At 38.6% G+C, this 27,424-nt stretch overlaps 2 protein-coding genes across 3 annotated transcripts in view; one reads left to right on the forward strand and one right to left on the reverse strand.

Moving 5' to 3' along the window:
* The first annotated feature begins 169 nt into the window (after window positions 1-169).
* LOC121373325 (gastrula zinc finger protein XlCGF17.1-like) lies at window positions 170-10,534 on the forward strand. 2 transcript variants are annotated; one of them, XM_041499897.1, is made up of 2 exons: window positions 170-232; window positions 6,696-10,534. In XM_041499897.1, the coding sequence occupies exon 2, from the start codon at window positions 6,924-6,926 to the stop codon at window positions 7,827-7,829; it is 906 nt and encodes a 301-aa protein (XP_041355831.1). In that variant the 5' UTR covers window positions 170-232; window positions 6,696-6,923; the 3' UTR covers window positions 7,830-10,534. The 2 variants fall into 2 exon arrangements, with proteins under 2 accessions (XP_041355831.1, XP_041355830.1); XM_041499896.1 differs by having other exon boundaries at window positions 176-314.
* A 2,335-nt stretch (window positions 10,535-12,869) lies between these two features.
* The window catches only part of LOC121373322 (coadhesin-like), a 29,632-nt gene continuing 15,077 nt past the window's right edge, over window positions 12,870-27,424 (reverse strand). Inside the window, exons 6-10 of the mRNA XM_041499892.1 lie at window positions 26,572-26,757; window positions 24,965-25,147; window positions 24,186-24,374; window positions 20,325-20,424; window positions 12,870-14,822 (exon numbers count right to left, since the gene is read on the reverse strand). Coding sequence (XP_041355826.1) covers window positions 14,723-14,822; window positions 20,325-20,424; window positions 24,186-24,374; window positions 24,965-25,147; window positions 26,572-26,757 — 758 coding nt within the window. The 3' untranslated portion in view covers window positions 12,870-14,722. The remainder of the gene's footprint in view (window positions 14,823-20,324; window positions 20,425-24,185; window positions 24,375-24,964; window positions 25,148-26,571; window positions 26,758-27,424) is intronic.

The following is a 27,424-nucleotide window of genomic DNA, read 5'->3' on the forward strand; positions in this document are numbered from 1 at the left end:
GTGGATCGTAAAATAATGTATAACATCCAAGTATTGAGAAAAAAGCATAAAATTGTAATATAACATCGAAATATTTTATTATAAATAAAATCTCAATATTTAACTGTCCGTGTTCCCACGGCCCGTACTGGCTTTCTGTTCAAGTTTCAGCAGTTATCTTTTCTTCGAGCGGAAATGCAAGATTTATTCATTGAATTTGTTTTTAGAAGTATGCTATTGCTAAAGAGAGATCGTAGGTTTAACTAACATTACGTGTTACTATACATGATGATTATGTGTTTGATTTACAGCTCGTCAAGCGGTTAATTTCCGAGGTATGACTAGAACACCATTTAAAAAGTATGAGTGAATGCAAACGTACCAAAACCGAAATGTACTCGCCCAAAACAACCCATTAAAGGAAACATGACACGAGACCATATTATAGCTCATTTTAAAAGAAAAATGATATAAAAATAATATACAAATAACTTTATAAGAATAAAATACGTGTAGTTAACTTAAAATGAAGAAATTGCGCTAACCAGTATCAAAGTACGATTTATGCATATTTCTTCGTGAGCGTTCGGAAAAAAAGGGAAGTGACGTCAGAGCCGCTGTACTCTTCCATTGTTGTTAACTGTTTATATATGGAGTAAGGGGCTTACGATCTTTTCAGTCCAACAGTGCCGTACTGCGCGGCCTTCGGGTGTAAAAATAAACAGTTTAAACGATCGGGATTGTCTTTTTATGGTTTTCCAAAGGATTGTATCCGAAGAAAGACGCGTGTATTTTATCGCAAAAGAAAAGATTGGACACCAACACCGCATAGTACTTTGGTGTCTGCCTAATTACAGCCCGGAGCCCGAACGTTACCCGGAGACAAAAACAGTACTCGGTTGCGAATGCCGAGGTGTACATTGTACATATTTGGCACAAAGATACACCTCAGCATGATGTATTTATATATGTTAAAACAAAAATGTTGAATTTTTTATTTATTTATTTTTTTGGAAAAAAAAAGATTTTTCATGTTAGGGCTGTTTACACTGCATACAGATTTCATTATGTACAGCCCGAACATAAAAAATGCGATATTTTCTAAAAAAAAAAAAAAAAAAAAAAATGTTTGTCCTACATTTATATTTTTTACATATTTAAATACATCATATCGAGGTGTATCTTTATGCTAAATATGAACAGTATACACCTCGGCATTAGCATCCGAGTTTTGGTTTTGTCTCCGGGTTACTTTCGGGCTCCGGGCTGTAAATTGGTCGACCGGTCTGGTCTGGCACCATCAGTTTCTCCACCCTCCGACTCGCTATCCGTTTTTTCTTCAGTATCACTGTTGTAAGTAAATGTGTGTCTTTCTTCATTTACTAACAGCTCATATTGATACGGCAAAACGTTTTGCGAACGAACACTCATTGTTTTGGTAAGCTGTGCAAGTCTTAGATTCTTTATGAGTGGTACGGACTAATGCTTTTAAGTGTAAGGCTTCAGATCAAGCGACGCGTCTCTGACGTCAGGGACCTCGTGATTGCCCTGCTCATTAAAGATCGGCAATTTCCGCTAAGAGCTCGTATCTGGGGTTCTTTTATGGAGATATTTTAAGTAATTAATTTTTTATATTTTTTTTTTTTAGGTGATTCAATTTATAATTAACTGTACATGGTTGGTGCCAAATATGGTTTACGTGACATGTTTCCTTTAAGCTTAGCCATGATTAGGTATTTTCGTGATTTTGGGTCAGATCGTACCCTTAATTTGGTCAAAATATACTTATGTTTACAATTTTTTTTTAATTAATATAAAATTATATATTATATTCAAAATTTAAAAATGATATATTTTGTCCCAGGTTTAGGCTAAAGCTTTTTATCTTTTTTGATATAGTATGCATTATTAGACGAATTTTATTTATAATGTTTTATTTTTTATTTATTTTTTTTGCAATTAAAAAAAAAAGTTAAACGCTTGAGCAAGGCTCTTGGACTGGTAGGCATATTCATTGATATATAATGCACATTATTGCTTGATATCAACAAGTATATTGGTATATATATTTAATTATGAAATGGTATAAATGTGACGGTTATTATATATAATGGGCATGGCCATTTTACTCCGTCACAGTAAATCTGCCCTCTGGTGAACCAGTGGTTATGTAATACTTAATGCATCACATCAGGAATTAGTCTTATTAGAACTGAAGAAACAAACGTACCTGATTTTTGCAGGATGATGAAAAAAGCATGTATCGCAATGTTCTGTAATAATATCCATCCCAGTAGGTCAGCAATAAGTATATATTATTTTCCAATACAAAATATATCACCATTGTTAAACTGGCTACAAAACAAATAACTGTTCAATGATGAGTAATGTTTTGTCTATATGCATTAACCTACAGTGTATTTTACAACCCCACGTATTGAAACGATAAACAGTCTGTTTAATTAGTTAATTGCATGGTATATTCCTTTAGATTCATACACTTATGATTCTTGATTGGCAGATGTATATTTGGTATGTAAACATTGGCTGCCGTCTAAACACAAAGAATACATACTCGGGGCATTTAGATTATGGTAGCCCTAATCCCGTGGATAGTGATATTCAATTTTGGGCTAATAAATAACTACAATTGTAATGTCCGACGGCCAATGAAAAAAAAGGTTAAATGTTGCAGTTAAGTCTATTTTGTAAATATGAATATACTGACCCCACTCCAACCCCTAATGTAGTGTTTTAAAGTTCTATCGATCTCCCTCTTTAGGTGACATATTTAATTATTACTATTATTTGGTAAAATTGTATTAACTTAAAAGTAAAGTAAGGCTAGTGAATTTTTAATCGTGGCTAGTAAATTTTAAAAATGACTGATTCCATGGCTGGTGGATATTAAAAAATTCTAGAAGCCCTGCATACTGGTCAATTATTAACACAGGGGACAATATTTCAAACTTGGTTCACATGAGTTTTACTTAGGTAACCAATTGTTCGGTTATGTGAATATAGCAGAGTATGACAAATATTTTGAAAAGTCACTAGCCACAGGGCTAGTGGGTTTGTGAAAACCACTAGCCCACCAAGATAAAGCACTAGCCCAAATTCCTGATCAATTATAACTGGATTTTTATATAATTTTTTAACATTACATATTTATGAGTATAACAGTAAAATAAAACAAACACTTGAATCAATTTTTTGTCGTGTCGTACGTTTGGTCTTTTGTCAAGTGTGATCCATCATCATTGTCCGGTTTTCGCTTTTGCAAATAATTGAGCAAACTCATGGTTGGTATCTAAACCCACTATCAAAATAATTAAATTTAAATGAGGGTACGACAGTGTGACACATGCTAATAGATGCTTCAGTGTATTTGGTAGTGGGTTATACATTTAGGGCCTACTATTTGTGTCGCCAGGAACGGTGATGCCAATTGCTCAAATATAGGGCATTATCCCGTGTCAGACTGATATCAAAAGAATATAACGGCGTCATCTAATCCGTTGTTAATTGATGAACAAAAAAGGTATAATCTTGTATCGGCAGCTGTCACACATCCAAACCGCTACACGTAATAGGCTAAGCCGTGTCATTGCCTGTGTGGTTACCATTAAAGTAAATTGTTTTCCTGATTGCAGATAACCACATGTAAGTAAAGTGTTAAATTAGAAAACAATAGGTAAATAAAACAAACACTGAAATTCAAAGCATGACTGGGGTTTACTTGATTGAGATTAACCTGTCGTTGCAATCTTAACCTAAAACATGTGCGAGATTAACTACCATGTGACGTGTGCAACCAATCAAAACACGCATGTCATTAGACGTTTTTCCTGTGCCAGAAACTTGAAAGGGAAAGGTAAACAATGCATGCTGTAACTGTGACGATGTAGAGATAGCATGTCATTGTTACTGCAGTTTGCAGACCTAGCTCAAGTGGATTATTATTATATACTGATTGTGTTGTTGATATTATTCGATGACAAACATCACGATCAAATTTATTAAATGAAATTTCAGCTGAGAGTAAAAAAAAAAAAAACCACGATCGAGGGGTAAGGAGATGGCGTTTCTTACTAGCCCGAACTTAAAAACCACTAGCCACGGGCGTCAGGCTAGCGGATTTGTCGAACTCTGAATACAGTTCTTGTAACCGATGAGGTAGGCCTACCCAATCCTAAAACAGTTCTGTGCTACATTGGTGGGTGAAATGTATTTAAAAACATAAACTGATTTTCACTTTCATTACTGACATATAGTACCTTTAATTTTAGAATGTAATTGTTGACCACGTACCCGATTGGCAGTTCTCGTGATTTTAAAGTTGCGTAACAGACACGTGAACAGAACGGTTCTCGTGAAATACATGTATTGTGATGCATTTTTTACGAATCTAATGGGTCATGGGATATCCTAATATTAGTCTTTGTTTAATGGTTTGAAGAAATTGTAAGCACTTAATAAGTTAATGTTATTATCTTGTAGTGGATCAGGACCCATGTCACCATATTGCTGAAAAAAATTAAAACATTCTCCAACAAATAACTGGTCACTCCTAAACTGGTAATGGACATTATCAGCCGACATTGTTTATTCTGTAAATAATTCTGTAAAACTCTTGAGTAAGTAGACTGTCTCATCTACAATCACAGAACTGACCAATTGCCTAGTCTCAAAGAAAATTAAAATTGGTTATTGTGGATGGTCGTGTTTGCTCGAACATACTAATAGGCCAAATATTATGCATTTTTTCAGAGCGAAAAATACTATAACCCCATTTCATTCAATTAATAAACATTGAAATATATTTAGTTAAATAATTTATTATATTATCAGGACAATTATGTTGTTTTAGCAGTAATGAATTTTATAACCACTTCCCCATGTAGAGCAGTACATTCCTAGTTCTCTGAAAATCCCAGTGTCCATCCAGGGACATCAATCCCATGCAGGTACAGATTTTGGTGTGGGCACAAGAGGTTAAGGCCCCATAGATTTTTTTATCTAGAAATTAATTTTGCTTTTCTACATGGTGCAGATTGAGTCTTATTTATAAATGGCTCCCGATTCTGTTATATTTAATACCATAATGCTCTAAAATACATCTCAGAGGTTCTCATTTTTCACACACTATTCCAAACCCTCCCATCATCCTGTGCTGGCTTATTTCTAGAACGCCATATGTTTTTTCTTAGCAGAATGTATTTGTTTTGACCTGCTATTTAAAGAAACTAACAGCAGGCCATATTTTACTTCCTGTTTCGAGCCCTGCAACCGGACCATGTGGCGTCATTATAATAAAGGTACATGTAGTAGTCTGACTCCAATGCTATAAAAGTTGAGAATACAAGATGATAATGGCCTCAGTGGTCAGGCCCGTACGCAGAAATTTATATTGGGGGAGGGGCTGCGTAATCGACGGACCATAGGGCCGGAGTTGCTAGGGGAGTCCGGGGGCATACACACACACATCCCCCCTCCCCAATTTTTTTTAAAATCTAGAATGCAGGAGATGCATTTTCCTGCATTCTGGGAAGTAAATTTGAAAGGTTTCTTTGCCTCAGTTCACATCGTCTGACTACTTGTTTATTTTATTTTTACATATCCACGGACGGACCTCAGCAATCTATGGGGGTGCTTATGCACCCCCTCCCCTCCCCCCCCCCCCCCCCCGCTTACGGGCCTGGTGGTGTAGTGGTTTAGCCATTGGATGTAAGACTGGTAGGTACTGGGTTCATATCCTGCTATCGGCTCCCACCCAGAGCATACCATGGCCTTTGTTACACCAGTTGTGGAGCACTGGCTGGAATGAGAAATAGACCAATGGGTCCACCAATGGGAATTGATCCTAGATCGATCGTGCATCAGGCGAGTACTGTACCACTGAGGTGCGTCCCGTCCCTGTAAGTTTAAAGAGACTGAACCTTGTGAAAAACTCTGTGTGATTGTAAGTGGGCAAGACGTAGCCCAGTGGTACAGCACTCACTTGATGCATGATCGGTATGGGATCGATCCCCGTCGGTGGGCCTATTGGGCTATTTCTCGCTCCAGCCAGTGCACCACTACTAGTATATCAAAGGCTGTGGTATGTGTTATCCTGTCTGTGGGATGGTGCATATAAAAGATCCCTTGCTCCTAATCGAAAAGAGTAGCCCATGAAGTGGCGACAGCGGGTTTCCTCCCTCAATATCTGTGTGGTCCTTCACCATATGTACAACGCCATATAACCGTAAATAAAATGTGTTGAATGTGTCGTTAAATAAAACATTTCCTTCCATTCTATGAAGTGGCAACAGCAGGTTTCTATCTCATTATCTGTGTGGTCCTTAACCATATGTCTGACGCCATATAACTGTATATAAATATTAAAAAGTATCGAGTGCGTCATTAAATAAAACATTTCTTTCTGTATGATTGTATTGTTACTGATTACCTGAACCCTCAACAATCGTTACATGCTATTGATTACTGGTATGCTATAAGTGTAGCAAACTACAACAGTTAGTTCGTATAGACATTACTGCAATTTTCTAATAAAAGTAATTGTCTATAAGCTGCATTAAATGTATCGAAATTCTTTTCAACCAATCCTACAACATGAGCTTAATCGGATAATGCTATCCCTGCTAAAATTAACTTTTTTTGAAAGTTTGTGATTGTTTACATATAATCTATTAATCTCACATTTTTGTTCTTTGCAGAAAAAAAGAAACTGTTTGCAAAAACGTGCAATTTGAAAACAACAGGCTAGTAAAGTTTACACTTTATCAAGCTTTTGGATGAGCAATGTTAATACAAGAACCAATGACACTTCTCAAAAGCTTTGTTGTGGTGTGACAAGTAATAGCTGAAAAGCTTTTCCCCAGGATTCCCAGTACGTTAAGGCAAAAGCAGAAGCAGTTGTGGTGTTGCCAGCGAAAAAAGAAGCAATGTCGCTATTTCCTATGAATAAGGATTTTGAGTGTGAGATTTGCCTGAAGTACTTCGCCAGCTGTTACAATCTTAAACGCCACATGCTCATGCACACGGGAGAAAAACCTTTTCAATGTGACGTCTGCTTGAAATGTTTCTCTGGCGGGAACATCCTCAAACAACACCTGCTGATCCACAACGAGGAGAAACCCTTCACGTGCGGGGTGTGTTCGCGGTCCTTCACGTATAGCTGTAACCTGAAGACCCACATGCTGACACACAGCAGTGAGAAACCGTTTCAATGTGAGCTATGTTCGAAGAGCTTCACTCGCGTCTACCACTTGAAAATACACATGCTGATACACACCGGCGAAAAGTCCTTCCAGTGTGGAATCTGTTTTAAAGGCTTCTCGGCGCGAGTCTTCTTGAATCACCATATGCTGATGCATACAGGGGAGCGGTCGTTCAGGTGCGAGGTGTGTTCCAAGTGCTTTGTGCGCAGAAACAACCTGACGAAACACATGTTGACCCATACCGGGGAGAAGTCGTTCAAGTGTGGACTGTGCACGAAGTGTTTCACGCAGGCCAGCAGCGTGAAGAGACACATGTTAATTCACACCGGGGAGAAACCCTTTCAGTGTGAGATGTGTGACAAGTGTTTCTCCGACCGCACATCCATGAAGAGACACGTCCTCGTGCACACCGGCGAGAAGCCGTTCCAGTGTTATGTGTGCTCCAAGGCGTTCACGCAGAGTTACGAGTTGAAGAAACATGTCTTCACGCACACCGACGAGAAGCCATTCAAGTGTGGAATCTGTTTTAAGTGTTTCACGCACAGTCGAGATGTAAAACTTCATATACTCGTCCATACTAGCGTTTACTCACAGACTGTTAAATCTTTAAAATATATGTACAGTGCATGAGACAAATATATTGATGTTTTACACAGTGCATGAGCAACACATTAAAATATATGTACAGTACATGAGACAGATGTACTGAAACATTACACTATGCATGAACAGTGTACAGTACATGAGACAAATATACTAAAACATTACACAGTGCATGAGCAACACATTAAAATATATGTACAGTACATATATTATACATATGATATTTTAATGTGTTGCCTCATTTACTGTACATGTAACATTTTAACATGTCTTGTGTACATGCTATGCATGTGATCTTTTAATATGTTTAGTGTACTGTACTTATATCGAATGTACAGTACATTATATGTACAGTACAAGAGACAACACTAAAATGTTGTATACATACAGTACTGAGATGTAAAACCAGGCGTGTGTGCAGGAATTTAAGATGTGGGTGTTGGAATCTATCTAATACAAGAATTTTTTTATCATACATACATACATACGTATACAGTACATGAGACAACACTGAAATGCGTGTGTGGAGTACATAAAACAACACATTAAAATAAGATACATACACAGTATAAGAGAACGCATTGAAATAAGATACATACACAGTATAGGAGACAAGACATTAAAATAAGATGGATACACAGTATAGGAGACAAGACATTAAAATAAGATACATACACAGTATAGGAGACAAGACATTAAAATAAGATATACAGTATAGGAGACAAGACATACACCGTATAGGAGACAAGACATTAAAATAAGATGCATACACAGTATAGGAGACAAGACATTAAAATAAGATACATACACAGTATAGGAGACAAGACATTAAAATAAGATACATACACAGTATAGGAGAACACATTACAATAAGATACACAGTATAGGAGACAAGACATTAAAATAAGATGCATACACAGTATAGGAGACAAGACATTAAAATAAGATGCATACACAGTATAGGAGACAACACATTAAAATACATACACATTATAGGAGATGACACATTAAAATAAGATACATACACAGTATAGGAGACAACACATTAAAATAAGATACACAGTATAGGAGACAACACATTAAAAAGGTATATACATTATATAAGACAACACATTAAAATAAGGTACATACATGGTATACGATGTGACCACACATTAAAATAAGGTACATACATGGTACACGATGTGACCACACATTCAAAATAAGGTACGTACACGGTACACGATGTGACCACACATTCAAAATAAGGTACGTACACGGTACACGATGTGACCACACATTCAAAATAAGCTACGTACACGGTACACGATGTGACCACACATTCAAAATAAGCTACGTACACGGTACACGATGTGACCACACATTCAAAATAAGCTACATACACGGTACACGATGTGACCACACATTCAAAATAAGCTACGTACACGGTACACGATGTGACCACACAAATATTACTTTTTAAATGTATTTTTAGGGGGAGCATGTTGTAGATTGTAGTATTATGATACATAATAATTAATACTTACATTTGTTGAATGTATTAACATTTTCAGTTCTTTTTGTGATGATTGTTTGAAACATTGTTTTGTCATTGTGTTCATGTTGTTTTAAATGTGGAATGTTTACTTGAAATAACAAAATTTATCTTTCTTGACTGGACCCCTTTAAAAACATCACTTGTCAGTGTGGACCCCTTTAAATACATCACTTGTCAGTGTGGACCCCTTTAAAAACATCACTTGTCAGTGTGGACCCCTTTAAATACATCACTTGTCAGTGTGGACCCCTTTAAATACATCACTTGTCAGTGTGGACCCCTTTAAATACATCACTTGTCAGTGTGGACCCCTTTAAAAACATCACTTGTCAGTGTGGACCCCATCCCCTACATAATTTTCTCCACACATACTTGATGTACTAGTATACAATATATAAGAAACACATTAAAATAAAGTACACATACATAAGACATTAAAATAGTATAATTAATTTGTTTAAAATAATTGTCTTGTTTTCGTGTGTGAAATTTGCTGTGTAAACAAATGGCAGGGAACATTTTGTTCAGTATCGCGCCGCGATTCGCTACACAAGTTTCAAAGATCGCTATACAATTTTACAACATTAAACAGTAGTTGCTAATCAACTTTCAACTGACTAGAAATTTTGCCAATCAAGATTTTGGAAACAAAATGTTCCCTGGGTGGACACCTGAATTAATGACACTATGCTCTGCTTGCTGCACAGGGCTTCTAGAATGTTTTATAAAATCCACTAGCCATGGGATCAGTGATTTAAAAAATTTACTAACCACGATTAAAATTTTACTAGCCCTACTTTACTAAATAATAGTAATAATCAGATATGTCACCTAAATAGAGAGAGGGAGCTTAAAAACACTCAAATTTGGGGAGTTGGGGAAAAGATATTCATATTGACAAAATAGACTTAACTGCAACATTTGACACAAAAAAACAAATATCACTAGCCGTTGGGCATGGCAATAGTATTTATTTACTATCCCAACATTGAATATCACTAGCCATGCGAGTGGGGCTACCAGAATCTAGAAGTCCTGGCTTGCATCTATATTGTGTAGACTAGTTCCAGTGGCATGCATACAGTCATGTAGAACTAATAACCATGTTGCACCATTGACATGGATATAGAGATATCCGTATGCCTATTTATCTTTGGTTTAACTATAACAAATAAAATGTGTTTCAAACACAAAATTGTAGTGTCTTTTTTTTCTTTCTATCTTTTACATACATGTATCTAGTGTGTTAAATTATGGTTGTGAAATATTGTTTTTATCCAGTTCACATTGAAAATGTACACGTGGAGTTTTGTTAAAATAATTCTGAATATATGGGGGGGGGGGGGGGGGGGGGGTGAAGGGATAATGAATGCAGATGTGTTAACAGAAGTAGGGACATCAAGTAATTATTGTTAAATATGGCTTGAAGCTTTCAGAAACTAATATCTTGAAATCAGTGTGTGATCAGATGGTTAGTAACCAGGACCCCGTTCCACAAAGCGATCTGAACCCTAAGATCATCTTAAGAACATTTATAACTACCTTATGCACTTAAGGTGATCTTAGCGCTAAGATCGCTTCATGGAACAGGGCCCAGGACATTATTTTAACGGCATGGCTACACCAGGTAAATCATTATTTTAATGGCATGACTACACCAGGTAAATCATTATTTTAACGGCACGACTACACCAGGTAAATCATTATTTTAACGGCATGACTACACCAGGTAAATCATTATTTTAACGGCATGACTACACCAGGTAAATCATTTTAACGGCATGGCTACACCAGGTAAATCATTATTTTAACGGCATGACTACACCAGGTAAATCATTATTTTAACGGCATGACTACACCAGGTAAATCATTTTAACGGCATGGCTACACCAGGTAAATCATTATTTTAACGGCATGGCTACACCAGGTAAATCATTATTTTAACGTAATGACTACACCAGGTAAATCATTTTAACAGCATGGCTACACCAGGTAAATCATTATTTTAACGGCATGACTACACCAGGTAAATCATTATTTTAACGGCATGACTACACCAGGTAAATCATTATTTTAATGGCATGGCTACACCAGGTAAATCATTATTTTAACGTCATGACTACACCAGGTAAATAATTTTAACGGCATGGCTACACCAGGTAAATCATTTTAACGGCATGACTACACCAGGTAAATCATTATTTTAACGGCATGGCTACACCAGGTAAATCATTATTTTAACGGCATGGCTACACCAGGTAAATCATTATTTTAACGGCATGGCTACACCAGGTAAATCATTATTTTAACGGCATGGCTACACCAGGTAAATCATTATTTTAACGGCATGACTACACCAGATAAATCATTATTTTAACGGCATGGCTACACCAGGTAAACCATTATTTTAACGGCATGACTACACCAGGTAAATCATTATTTTGGAGGTGTATGGTTTAATCAGCATATTAATAATCATGAAATATTTGCAAATAAGAGTTAAAATGCATCTATTAAATCATTATTTTGGAGGTGTATGGTTTAATCAGCATATTAATAATCATGAAATATTTGTAAATAAGAGTTAAAATGCGTCTATTAAATCATTATTTTGGAGGTGTATGGTTTAATCAGCATATTAATAATCATGAAATATTTGTAAATAAGAGTTAAAATGCATCTATTAAATCATTATTTTGGAGGTGTATGGTTTAATCAGCATATTAATAATCATGAAATATTTGTAAATAAGAGTTAAAATACATCTATTAAATCATTATAAACATGAAATAGACAAATGATTGAACAATTCACCAAAATATAATATTCAGGGATGTGAGAGGGGCTGAAGCAAAAAAGCTTATAGCGGCTGGGGGTCCAGGGGCCGCTCAAGGGCCCTGAAACTGCCAAAAATTGCATTCAATGTTAACAGATCTAAACTGGTTATAACTTATGATATAAGGCACACATAAATTTGAAACCGTGAAAACATGCAAATGAACCTTGTGTGGTCAACAGTATTGAACATCATGTTTTTGTTTTTTTTAGATGAAATGGAAAAGTGCATTTACACGTTTCCGCGTAGCTCTCACATCACTGAATATGTTTAGCCATTAAACAGATACTTTTTGTTCACAATACTATCTGAGAATATCATTACTTATTTGTTATGCATCTCGTATCACAGGGGCAGAATGTAGCCCAGTGGTAAAGCATTCGCTTAATGCGCGATCGGTCTGGGATCGATCCCCGTCGGTGAGCCCATTGGGCTATTTCTCATCACAGCCAGTGCACCACGACTGGTATACGAAAGGCTGTGGTATGTGTTAACCTGTCTGTGAGATGGTCCATATAAAAGATCCCTTGCTGCTAACCGGAAAGAGTAGCTCATGAAGTGGCGACAGCGGGTTTCCTCTCTCAAATATCTGTGTGGTCCTTAACCATATGTCTGATGCCATATAACCGTAATTAAAATGTGTTGAGTGCATTGTTAAATGAAACATTTCTTTCTCTTATCACAGGGCTTCTAGAATTTTATAAAAATCCACTACTAGTCTAGTCATGGGATCAGTGATTTAGAAAATTTACTAGCCATGATCATAAATTCACTAGCCCTACTTTAATAAATACAATCAAATTCAGGTATGTCACCCAGAGAGGGAGATAGAGTTTAAAAACCCTTTGATTTGGGTAGGTGGGTGGATCAAGAAAGTCATATTTACAAAACAGACAAATGTAGGATTTGACAACTTAGTTTTTTACTAGCTGTCGGGCATGATGATGGTATTTATTTACTAGACCAGCATGAGAGTGGGGCTGTCATAATCTAGAAGCCCTGCTTATCACAACATTTCAAGTATCAGCTCACCAACTACTCATTGAGCAAGGATATTGAGCAAGAGAACAATCGTCAAAGAAAATGCTGTATGTGTAAGCATGATAACATTGTTCAAAGATAACTTTCATTTATTTTATTTAATATGCCCATTGTATTTACATATTTGCTCATCATATGTTAAAAAAAAATACTGGTTTTAAATTAATACATTTGCTGTCTTTTTCCGAATAGAAAAGCACTTTGTAACCGTAGAAAATATTTAAAATATGCATCACATTTAAGACCATGACATTGTCGAAATACACTTCCATTTGTTTATGTTTTATGTCATTATATATAATTATACGAGTCACAAATAAACTACTACAACTACATGAAGATTATAAAGACACTTTTTTTTAACATATTATTTATTTTTTTACATATAAAAATAAACATCCATTCATATTTATGAGACGTTCTTTACTACTAGTATCTTAATTCCGTGTAGGCGTAAAACAAAACACATTTCGGCACTGTGTTCTCCTGTTGAGCAGCACTGTCAAAAGAGGGCACTGTTTAGGACTTCTCACTTAGCACAGGACTGTCAACTGTCCTGTATAGAAAAATACCATGGTGGTTTGGGTCATTTGAACATCACAGAAACCCAGGACATTGAGCACTGCTCACACTCCCCATTACGGTATTCAAGTCTTCGTTATCAGTGGCAGATCCAGAAAATCCATTTAGTGGGCCCAACGACATGTGGACGAAGGCCACAAACATTCCTGGGGGATTTCTCGGATTCTCAAACGTATTTTTTTTTTTTTTTAACAGGGAAGGGGCAAGGCCGTGGGTGCCCTCTTAGATCCGCCATTGATTCTCTCTTCATTATGTTATCCACATCTTCATTATGTTATCCACATCTTTATTATGTTATCCACATCTTCATCATTATGATATCCATGTCTCCATTATGTTATCCAAGTCTCCATTATGTTATGCAAGTCTCCATTGTTATCCAAGTCTCCATTATGTTATCCACATCTTCATTATGTTATACAGTTCATCACTGTTATCCACGTCTTCATTATGTTATCCACGTCATTGTTATCCACATCTTCATTGTGTTATCCACGTCTCCATTATGCTATCCACGTCTCCATTATGCTATCCACATCTCCATTATGCTATCCACGTCTCTATTGTTATCCACGTCTTCATTATGTTATCCAAGTCTTCATTATGTTATCTACGTCGTCATTGTTATCCACGTCTTCATTATGTTATCCACGTCATCATCATGTTATCCACTTTTCCATCATGTTATCCACGTCGTCATTATGTTATCCACGTCATCATTATGTTATCCACGTCATCATTATGTTATCCACGTCTTCATTATGCTATCCACATCATTATGCTATCCACGTCATCATTATGCTATCCACGTCTTCATTATGCTATCCACGTCTTCATTATGCTATCCACGTCTTCATTATGTTATCCACGTCTCCATTATGTTATCCGCGTCTTCATTATGTTATCCAGTCTTTCTTCGAGTCGTCACTCATTTAATATTTCTTGGTAACTCTTCGTGTTTATAATGGTAACTCCAGACACTTCACGGAAGGAGTCAAAGGTTTTCTTCCTACGGCGTATCAGTCTGTTAAAAACAAACAAGAATTGCACACAATTAAACTTATCTATGTATATTGTGAACAGTTACGTCCATACATATAGATGTTCACTTCAATGCATGGTAAAACAAAAATTAAATTACCTGTAGTTTTGTTCAGTTTGTTAAAAAGTTTGTTTTGTTTAACGAAACCAGTAAATTAATTAATCATCGGCTATTGGATGTCAAACATTTTGTAATTCTGACAAGTAGTCATCACAGGAAACTCGCTACATTTTTGCTAATGCAGCAAAGGATTTTTTATATGCACTTTGCCACAGACAGGAAAGCACATACCAAGGCCTGTACCAGTTGTTGTGTACAGGCTGGAATGAGAAAAACCCTAATCAGTCGAATGGATCCACTGAGGTGGTTCGATTTTGCGACACCCCAACATAATTTATTATTCATTAAATGTTTTAACGTGACTACCAAATTAACTACCATTGTGTATGTTTAATGGGAAGAATAAAGGTGTTAAAATGGCAATTGAGGAATATGTACAAACCTAATAACCCAAAACTACAGGATTAAGTGTTAAACGTGTTATTTATGATTTCAGATTTAACATTCGACACTGTTTACTGTCTTCCATTACTGTCTTTAGTATCAGTTTAAGGGCAGGATGTAGCCCAGTGGTAGAGTGCTCGCTTGATGCTCAGTCGGTATATGATCGATTCCCGTCGGTGGGCTCATTGAGCTATTTCTCATTCCAGCCAGTGCACCACAACTGGTGCAACAAAGGCCGTGGTATGTGCTATCATGTCTTTGGGATGGTGCATATAAAAGATCCCTTGCTACTAATGGAAAAATGTAGCGGGTTTCATCTCTAAGACTGTTGTTAAATTACCAAATGTTTGATATCCAACAGCTGATGATTAATAACTAAGTGTGCTCTAGTGGTGTTGTTAAACAAAACAAACTTTAGCAGGGCTCGAAACTAACCAAAAAATATGGTGGCCCAACAAATAATAATGGATGTTGGCAAATTATGGTAAGAGAACCACGAGCATGATTTTATTGTGGAATACAAATATTAATAGTGACTCATATGTTATAGCTCTAAAGACGATAATATTATTTGGGCGACTAACGCCATTATTTTTTAAATACTTAAGTCGCCCAAACAGGATATTGGTTGCATTTGGCAACCTGGCCACAGGCTGTTTCAAGCCCTGCTTTAGTATCAGATTTTAAAATCTTAAATTACATATAAACAGGAGCAGATCCAGGGAGTGGCGATCCATCTAAATCACTCCAATCACCTACAGAGTCTCGCCCAATTGGTCAAATTTTATTTTTTTGTTTCTAATTTTATTCCAACTGATGGCAGATGTATTTTTGGATTCCTACTCCATTCCATTTCCAAATTTTGCCCACCTCAAACTTATTATCTCCCTTCCCTACACCCTCCACCCCATCCCGAATCAAACAGCTGGTGGTGTCAGAAACTGACCCACGGTGGCTGTGCATGAACCTTCAGAAGATATATGCACAGGAATTTGTGCGCACAGACAAGTAATCCATGCACATGAAATTAACAATTAGTGTGAACAGACAAGTCATTCGACCCCACAGTTGTCATCCGTACAGACAAAATTAACAATTAGTGTGCACAGACAAGTCATTCGACCCCACAGTTGTCATCCGTACAGACAAAATTAACAATTAGTGTGCACAGACAAGTCATTCGACCCCACAGTTGTCATCCGTACAGACAAAATTAACAATTAGTGTGCACAGACAAGTCATTCAACCCCACAGTTGTCATCCGTACACACAAAATTAACAATTAGTGTGCACAGACAAGTCATTCGACCCCACAGTTGTCATCCGTGCACACAAAATTAACAATTATTGTGCACAGACAAGTCATTCGACTCCACAGTTGTCATCCGTACACACAAAATTAACAATTAGTGTGCACAGACAAGTCATTCAACCCCACAGTTGTCATCCGTACAGACAAAATTAACAATTAGTGTGCACAGACAAGTCATTCGACCCCACAGTTGTCCGACCCCACAGTTGTCATCCGTGCACACAAAATTAACAATTAGTGTGCACAGACAAGTCATTCGACCCCACAGTTGTCATCCGTACAGACAAAATTAACAATTAGTGTGCACAGACAAGTCATTCAACCCCACAGTTGTCATCCGTACAGACAAAATTAACAATTAGTGTGCACAGACAAGTCATTCGACTCCACAGTTGTCATCCGTACAGACAAAATTAACAATTAGTGTGCACAGACAAGTCATTCGACTCCACAGTTGTCATCCGTACAGACAAAATTAACAATTAGTGTGCACAGACAAGTCATTCGACTCCACAGTTGTCATCCGTACAGACAAAATTAACAATTAGTGTGCACAGACAAGTCATTCGACTCCACAGTTGTCATCCGTACAGACAAAATTAACAATTAGTGTGCACAGACAAGTCATTCGACCCCACAGTTGTCATCCGTACAGACAAAATTAACAATTAGTGTGCACAGACAAGTCATTCGACCCCACAGTTGTCATCCGTACAGACAAAATTAACAATTAGTGTGCACAGACAAGTCATTCGACCCCACAGTTGTCATCCGTACAGACAAAATTAACAATTAGTGTGCACAGACAAGTCATTCGACCCCACAGTTATCATCCGTGCACACAAAATTAACAATTAGTGTGCAGACAAGTCATTCGACTCCACAGTTGTCATCCGTACAGACAAAATTAACAATTAGTGTGCACAGACAAGTCATTCGACTCCACAGTTGTCATCCGTACAGACAAAATTAACAATTAGTGTGCACAGACAAGTCATTCGACTCCACAGTTGTCATCCGTACAGACAAAATTAACAATTAGTGTGCACAGACAAGTCATTCGACTCCACAGTTGTCATCCGTGCACACAAAATTAACAATTAGTGTGCACAGACAAGTCATTCGACCCCACAGTTGTCATCCGTACAGACAAAATTAACAATTAGTGTGCACAGACAAGTCATTCGACCCCACAGTTGTCATCCGTACAGACAAAATTAACAATTAGTGTGCACAGACAACTCATTCGACCCCACAGTTGTCATCCGTACAGACAAAATTAACAATTAGTGTGCACAGACAAGTCATTCGACCCCACAGTTGTCATCCGTACACACAAAATTAACAATTAGTGTGCACAGACAAGTCATTCGACCCCACAGTTGTCATCCGTGCACACAAAATTAACAATTAGTGTGCACAGACAAGTCATTCGACCCCACAGTTGTCATCCGTACAGACAAAATTAACAATTAGTGTGCACAGACAACTCATTCGACCCCACAGTTGTCATCCGTACACACAAAATTAACAATTAGTGTGCACAGACAACTCATTAGACCCCACAGTTGTCATCCGTACACACAAAATTAACAATTAGTGTGCACAGACAAGTCATTCAACCCCACAGTTGTCATCCGTACAGACAAAATTAACAATTAGTGTGCACAGACAAGTCATTCAACCCCACAGTTGTCATCCGTACAGAGGAAATTAACAATTAGTGTGCACAGACAAGTCATTCGACCCCACAATTGTCATCCGTGCACACAAAATTAACAATTAGTGTGCACAGACAAGTCATTCGACCCCACAGTTGTCATCCGTACAGACAAAATTAACAATTAGTGTGCACAGACAAGTCATTCGACTCCACAGTTGTCATCCGTAGAGACAAAATTAACAATTAGTGTGCACAGACAAGTCATTCGACCCCACAGTTGTCATCCGTACAGACAAAATTAACAATTAGTGTGCACAGACAAGTCATTCGACCCCACAGTTGTCATCCGTACAGACAAAATTAACAATTAGTGTGCACAGACAAGTCATTCGACCCCACAATTGTCATCCGTGCACACAAAATTAACAATTAGTGTGCACAGACAACTCATTCGACCCCACAGTTGTCATCCGTACAGACAAAATTAACAATTAGTGTGCACAGACAAGTCATTCGACCCCACAGTTGTCATCCGTACAGACAAAATTAACAATTAGTGTGCACAGACAAGTCATTCGACCCCACAGTTGTCATCCGTACAGAGGAAATTAACAATTAGTGTGCACAGACAACTCATTCGACCCCACAGTTGTCATCCGTGCACACAAAATTAACAATTAGTGTGCACAGACAAGTCATTCGACTCCACAGTTGTCATCCGTACACACAAAATTAACAATTAGTGTGCACAGACAACTCATTCGACCGCACAGTTGTCATCCGTACACACAAAATTAACAATTAGTGTGCACAGACAAGTCATTCAGTTGTCATCCGTACAGAGGAAATTAACAATTAGTGTGCACAGACAAGTCATTCGACCCCACAGTTGTCATCCGTGCACACAAAATTAACAATTAGTGTGCACAGACAACTCATTCGACCCCACAGTTGTCATCCGTACACACAAAATTAACAATTAGTGTGCACAGACAAGTCATTCAACCCCACAGTTGTCATCCGTACAGACAAAATTAACAATTAGTGTGCACAGACAAGTCATTCAACCCCACAGTTGTCATCCGTACAGAGGAAATTAACAATTAGTGTGCACAGACAACTCATTCGACCCCACAGTTGTCATCCGTACAGACAAAATTAACAATTAGTGTGCACAGACAAGTCATTCGACTCCACAGTTGTCATCCGTAGAGACAAAATTAACAATTAGTGTTCACAGACAAGTCATTCGACCCCACAGTTGTCATCCGTACAGAGGAAATTAACAATTAGTGTGCACAGACAAGTCATTCGACCCTACAGTTGTCATCCGTACAGACAAAATTAACAATTAGTGTGCACAGACAAGTCATTCGACCCCACAGTTGTCATCCGTACAGACAAAATTAACAATTATTGTGCACAGACAAGTCATTCGACTCCACAGTTGTCATCCGTGCACACAAAATTAACAATTAGTGTGCACAGACAAGTCATCTGTGTGAATGGATTTAATCGTTTGTGTGCACAGACAAGTCATCTGTGTGAATGGATTTAATCGTTTGTGTGCACCGACAAGTCATCTGTGTGAATGGATTTAATCGTTTGTGTGCACAGACAAGTCATCTGTGTGAATGGATTTAATCGTTTGTGTGCACCGACAAGTCATCTGTGTGAATGGATTTAATCGTTTGTGTGCACCGACAAGTCATCTGTGTGAATGGATTTAATCGTTTGTGTGCACCGACAAGCAGGGCTAGCTCTGGGTGAATCAGAAAACTTTGCCAAATTATCTCAAAAATGCAAAAACTGTTTTCGCCAAATTAAAATAAAATTTGCCAATTGGCAAATTTGGCGAGTGGCAGAGCACACAGGTATATATTTAGTTTTCAGCATGTTCCCTAGACTCTAGAGGACTCCATTGTAATGACTCGACAGTGGTGACAAACAGCCAGACTTTATTATAGTCTAGAGAACAAATGTATGTACCTTGTAAATACCTTACCCAAAGAAAAAGACGACAGTTGTAACCAGAAGTATCCCAGTGATGCCGGAAATCAGTAGGACTTCCATGTTTGTTTTATCTGATTCACTGGCTGATGATGCTGAAAAATAAATAAATAAATAAATAAGGAAACAAACACTCAGCTCAGCGGTAGAGTGCTCATCTAGCCAGGATGGGGTAGTGGGGTGGTGGAGTAGCCTAGTGGTAGAGTGCTCATCTAGCCGTGGTGGGGTGGTGGAGTAGCCTAGTGGTAGACTGCTCATCTAGCCAGGATGGGGTAGTGGGGTGGTGGAGTAGCCTAGTGGTAGAGTGCTCATCTAGCCAGGATGGGGTAGTGGGGTGGTGGAGTAGCCTAGTGGTAGAGTGCTCATCTAGCCGTGGTGGGGTGGTGGAGTAGCCTAGTGGTAGACTGCTCATCTAGCCAGGATGGGGTAGTGGGGTGGTGGAGTAGCCTAGTGGTAGAGTGCTCATCTAGCCAGGATGGGGTAGTGGGGTGGTGGAGTAGCCTAGTGGTAGAGTGCTCATCTAGCCAGGATGGGGTAGTGGGGTGGTGGAGTAGCCTAGTGGTAGAGTGCTCATCTAGCCATGGTGGGGTGTGGAGTAGCCTAGTGGTAGAGTGCTCATCTAGCCGTGGTGGGGTGGTGGAGTAGCCTAGAGGTAGACTGCTCATCTAGCCGTGGTGGAGTAGCCTAGTGGTAGAGTGCTCATGTAGCCGTGGTGGGGTGGTGGAGTAGCCTAGAGGTAGACTGCTCATCTAGCCGTGGTGGGGTGGTGGAGTAGCCTAGTGGTAGACTGCTCATCTAGCCGTGGTGGGGTGGTGGAGTAGCCTAGTGGTAGACTGCTCATCTAGCCGTGGTGGGGTGGTGGAGTAGCCTAGTGGTAGACTGCTCATCTAGCCGTGGTGGGGTGGTGGAGTAGCCTAGTGGTAGAGTGCTCATCTAGCCGTGGTGGGGTGGTGGAGTAGCCTAGTGGTAGACTGCTCATCTAGCCATGGTGGGGTGGTGGAGTAGCCTAGTGGTAGACTGCTCATCTAGCCGTGGTGGGGTGGTGGAGTAGCCTAGTGGTAGAGTGCTCATCTAGCCGTGGTGGAGTAGCTTAGTGGTAGAGTGCTCATCTAGCCATAGTGGGGTGGTGGAGTAGCCTAGTGGTAGAGTGCTCATCTAGCCGTGGTGGAGTAGCCTAGTGGTAGACTGCTCATCTAGCCGTGGTGGGGTGGTGGAGTAGCCTAGTAGTAAAGCGCTTGCCTGAGGCGAGGTCAGTCTAGAATAGATCCTCGCCGGTGGGCCCATTGAGCCATTTCTCGTTCCAGCCAGTGCACCACAACTTGTATATCAAAGGCCATGGTATGTGCTATCCTGTCTGTGGGATGGTGCATATAAAAGATCCCTTGCTACTAATGAAAAAATGTAGCGGGTTTCCACTATATGTCAAAATTACTAAAATTTTGACATCCAATAGTCAATGATTACAGTGATAAATCAATGTGCTCCAGTGGTGTCATTAAACAAAAGATCTGTACCTCACAACTGATACATCAAAGACATCTACCATACGATCACTGCTTGAAGACTTTTTATCTTGATCAGTGCTCCACAACTGCTACATCAAAGACCACAAATAAAGCTTTTTGAGCACGGAACTACTTTTACACTAGTTATAATCAGCGAATGACTGTTGTCTTGTTCAGTTTCTTATTCTTTCATTCTCAGTACATTATTTCGATTTAAAATAAAAAAACAGTAACGAGTTATTGTCTTGATAATGAAATTTATCTAGTCGATACATATAATGACTGCTGGTAAAATTATTTTTATCACATCAAAAAATATGTATCTAAGTTCTGTTGTATTTATTACAGTATCTCAGTTCTGTTGTACAGTATTTATTACAGTATCTAAGTTCTGTTGTATTTATTACAGTATCTCAGTTCTGTTGTATTTATTACAGTATCTCAGTTCTGTTGTATTTATTACAGTATCTCAGTTCTGTTGTATTTATTACAGTATCTCAGTTCTGTTGTACAGTATTTATTACAGTATCTAAGTTCTGTTGTATTTATTACAGTATCTCAGTTCTGTTGTATTTATTACAGTATCTCAGTTCTGTTGTATTTATTACAGTATCTCAGTTCTGTTGTATTTATTACAGTATCTCAGTTCTGTTGTACAGTATTTATTACAGTATCTCAGTTCTGTTGTATTTATTACAGTATCTCAGTTCTGTTGTATTTATTACAGTATCTCAGTTCTGTTGTATTTATTACAGTATCTCAGTTCTGTTGTATTGATTACAGTATCTCAGTTCTGTTGTATTTATTACAGTATCTCAGTTCTGTTGTACAGTATTTATTACAGTATCTCAGTTCTGTTGTATTTATTACAGTATCTCAGTTCTGTTGTATTTATTACAGTATCTCAGTTCTGTTGTATTTATTACAGTATCTCAGTTCTGTTGTATTTATTACAGTATCTCAGTTCTGTTGTACAGTATTTATTACAGTATCTCAGTTCTGTTGTATTTATTACAGTATCTCAGTTCTGTTGTATTTATTACAGTATCTCAGTTCTGTTGTATTTATTACAGTATCTCAGTTCTGTTGTATTTATTACAGTATCTAAGTTCTGTTGTATTTATTACAGTATCTCAGTTCTGTTGTATTTATTACAGTATCTCAGTTCTGTTGTATTTATTACAGTATCTCAGTTCTGTTGTACTTATTACAGTATCTCAGTTCTGTTGTACAGTATTTATTACAGTATCTCAGTTCTGTTGTATTTATTACAGTATCTCAGTTCTGTTGTATTTATTACAGTATCTCAGTTCTGTTGTATTTATTACAGTATCTCAGTTCTGTTGTATTTATTACAGTATCTCAGTTCTGTTGTATTTATTACAGTATCTCAGTTCTGTTGTACAGTATTTATTACAGTATCTCAGTTCTGTTGTATTTATTACAGTATCTCAGTTCTGTTGTATTTATTACAGTATCTCAGTTCTGTTGTATTTATTACAGTATCTCAGTTCTGTTGTATTTATTACAGTATCTCAGTTCTGTTGTACAGTATTTATTACAGTATCTCAGTTCTGTTGTATTTATTACAGTATCTCAGTTCTGTTGTACAGTATTTATTACAGTATCTCAGTTCTGTTGTATTTATTACAGTATCTCAGTTCTGTTGTATTTATTACAGTATCTCAGTTCTGTTGTACAGTATTTATTACAGTATCTCAGTTCTGTTGTACAGTATTTATTACAGTATCTCAGTTCTGTTGTATTTATTACAGTATCTCAGTTCTGTTGTACAGTATTTATTACAGTATCTCAGTTCTGTTGTACAGTATTTATTACAAATTAAAATTGTATTTCCATATATTGTACTGAAATTGACATAATGCAGTTGAAAACGTAAAGGGGCGGGATTTAGCTCAGTTGGTTGAGTGCTCGCCTGAGGTGATTGCGTCGCAGGATCGAAACACTTCAGTGGATCTATTCAACTGATTGGGGCTTTTCTCATTCCAGCCAGTGCTCCACAACTGGTCAAAGGCTGTGGTATGTGCTTTTCTGTCTGTGGGTAAGTGCATATAAAAGATCCCTTGCTGCATTAGGAAAAATGTAGCGCGTTTCCTCTGATGACTACGACAGTCAGAATTACCAAATGTTTGACATCCAATACCCGATGATTAATTAATCAATGTGATCCAAACCTTTTTCTTTTCTTTTTTGAAAACAGATTAGAAAAAGGTGAGTGCAGACAGACAGCTGTTTATCTCTTTGCTTCAAATGGTCTTTATAATTTTAATAATAGTCTACAGTGGTTCCGGAATACAAAAGATTTCACTAACAAGTTTGATGCTACTTACTTCCAGGCATTGTGCAGCCCTGTCTCGCACACACCTCGGTGATAACAGTTCTGTTACTGCCGCGACAGTTACGCCCCCCTCCTATGGGGAGAGGCTGTGTACAGGTTCTGTTCAGAGACACCTTGCGCCGACAGAATGATGAACAGCGTCCAATAGTATTTCTAGTCCATGATGACCAGCCTCCATTCACTGAAACACCCGAGGACCCTCATTAAACAGGTAAATACATTTATCCGGCAACCGCCGTTTCTTTTGACAGAATATGATGATGTGTAAAGCAAAGTCATATCCTGCTATAATATGACTTTTGACATCACTCATGTTACGTCACACGTATATCTTACATTACAAAATTGCTCATTTGACCTCTAGGTCATTGTACAATGTTGCTGAAATAACAGAAATAATAGCCTTTTCCCTTAATTTTTATGGTCTGCAGGATAAAGATAATAACTAGTTAATGACGTTGGATATCTGCTTTATCCTGTTCAGGCCAGATGAGAAATTCTGCTCAGCACAGCCTCGCATAATTTCCCATTCTTACCTTCACAGGATAAAGCAGATTTCCGACATCATTAACTAGTTATTCTCTATAGAACCTGTCTTGGATACATCTGTAGGGAAATTCAGAGAATGTGCCTAAGACAGGTGTGCTTGATGAACGTTCAGTGGATTTAAGCATGTGTTGAATGGTTGATCAATTTATTGATAATTAGAAATTACGTGTTTCTAACCACAACCTCTTGGGACATTAACCAAGCGTGTGTTACAGGCTATACCTCTTAAACAAGGACTCCCAGTGCAGGATTCTGTAGTCGTGTCCTTGTCCACCCCAATACACGCCTTGCCCCCTCCTGATGGGGCGGGGTCTGTACACTGTCTCTGGACAAAGACCAGTCTCTCACAGTTGAGTAGACACTGACCAACCATAAGTCTCCTCCACGCTGACCACTGTCCATCCACTGTAAAAGATGCTAAATTAACTCTTCAGGGGCAGATTATACTTTGGGTAAAGGGGGGGGGGGGGGGGGGGGGAGGGGAGTCCGAAACAATATGTAAATGTTTATAATTTGAAATTATAAATTTTACATGGACATCAATTAAATTTACGTGGTAGGGTTGGGGTTTTTTAGCCGGGGGGGGGGGGGGGGGGGGGGGGGGGGGGGGGGGGGGGGGGGGAGGGGGGGGGAGGGGGGGGGGGGGAGGGGAGGGTCTGTGCAACTGGGAAACACCCCATAATCCACCCCTGCTCTTATCCAATGGTGAAATATTTGACAGAACTTCGTGTCAAAATGTTGTTTCACCCGGACAGTAATAATATTTATTTTGAACTAGTATCACTGTACTAGCTACTATTTTGCCTGAAACATGTGCGAGGTGCTGCTATAAATAGAATGACAACTTTGTGAAAAACAAGGGGTGGGATTTAGCTCAGTTGGTTGAGTGCTCGCCTGAGGTGCTTGCGTCGCAGGATCGAACCATGTCGGTGAATCCATTCAACTTATTGCTTTTTTCTCTCGTTCCAACCAGTGCACCAAAACTGGTCAAAAGCCGTGGTATGTGGGAAATTGCATATAAAAGATCCCTTGCTGCTAATGGGAAAATTTAGCGGATTTCCTCTAATGATCAAGTGTCAGAATTACCAAAGTGTCAGAATTACCAAATGATTGACATCCCATAGCCGATTATTAAGTAATCAATGTGCTCTAGTGGTGTCGTTAAACAAAACAAAAAACATTTTATGGAAAACATGATTGTAAAATATCCTTGGTGATCTACTGTAGAGATATTCAAATGTTTCATCAAACAAGAACGTGTGCTATTCACATGTTTCATCAAACAAGAACGTGTGCTATTCACATGTTTCATCAAACAAGAACGTGTGCTATTCACATGTTTCATCAAACAAGAACGTGTGCTATTCACATGTTGCATAAAACAAGCGCCTGCACTTATTCCTGTGGGGGTGGGACGTAGCCCAGTGGTACAGCGCTTGCTCGATGCACGGTCGGTCTGGGATCGATCGCCGTCGGTGGGCCCATTGGGCTATTTCTCATTCCAGCCAGTGTACCACGACTGGTATATCAAAGGCTGTGGTATGTACTACCCTGTCTGTGGGATGATGCATATAAAAGATCCCTTGCTGCTAATCGAAAAGAGTAGCCCATGAAGTGGCGACAGCGGGTTTCCTCTCTCAATATCTGTGTGGTCCTTAACCATATGTCTGACGCCATATAACCGTAAATAAAATATGTTGAGTGCGTCGTTAAATAAAACATTTTTTTATTTTTTATTCCTGTGTTTTATTAAGCACCCACGTGTTTTATTCAAACAGTACACATGTTTTATTCAGCCCGTGCACCAGACTAAAGCCTCGTCATCTTACCTCTTGGACAAAGTCCTTCAGTGCATGTTTCTCTGATGGTGTCCTTATCCACTCCAATACAAGGCGTCCTGTCCCGCCGGGACAAGTTCGGGAATGTGCACACTCTTTGAATAAAGATTAGTCTCCTACAGTTAGGCAGACACTGTCCAACCATAAGTCTGCTCCACGCTGACCATTGTCCACTCACTTCAAAACAGGTGTACATGTATAGTATTAGAGACACAAACTGCCTGGATGAATGAATGAACAAATACATGTAAATGAATGAAACAGAAAACAAAACAAAATGACGATTAGTTTGGGGTCAGCTCTATGTTCCCTCGGGGTTAGGGTTCCTCAGCTCTATGTTCCCTTAGGGTTAGGGTTCCTCAGCTCTATGTTCCCTCAGGGTTAGGGATAGGGTTCCTCAGCTCTATGTTCCCTCAAGGTTAGGGTTAGTGTTCCTCAGCTCTATGTTCCCTCGGGGTTAGGGTTCCTCAGTTCTATGTTCCCTTAGGGTTAGGTGTCCTCAGCTCTATGTTCCCTCAGGGTTAGGGTTAGTGTTCCTCAGCTCTATGTTCCCTCGGGGTTAGGGTTCCTCAGCTCTATGTTCCCTTAGGGTTAGGGTTCCTCAGGGTTAGGGTTAGGGTTCCTCAGCTCTATGTTCCCTCAAGGTTAGGGTTAGTGTTCCTCAGCTCTATGTTCCCTCGGGGTTAGGGTTCCTCAGCTCTATGTTCCCTTAGGGTTAGGGTTCCTCAGCTCTATGTTTCCTCAGGGTTAGGGTTAGTGTTCCTCAGCTCTATGTTCCCTCGGGGTTAGGGTTCCTCAGCTCTATGTTCCCTTAGGGTTAGGGTTCCTCAGCTCTATGTTCCCT

The sequence above is a fragment of the Gigantopelta aegis genome, chromosome 5 (assembly GCF_016097555.1).
Source record: "Gigantopelta aegis isolate Gae_Host chromosome 5, Gae_host_genome, whole genome shotgun sequence".
Taxonomy (NCBI): Eukaryota; Metazoa; Mollusca; class Gastropoda; order Neomphalida; family Peltospiridae; genus Gigantopelta; species Gigantopelta aegis.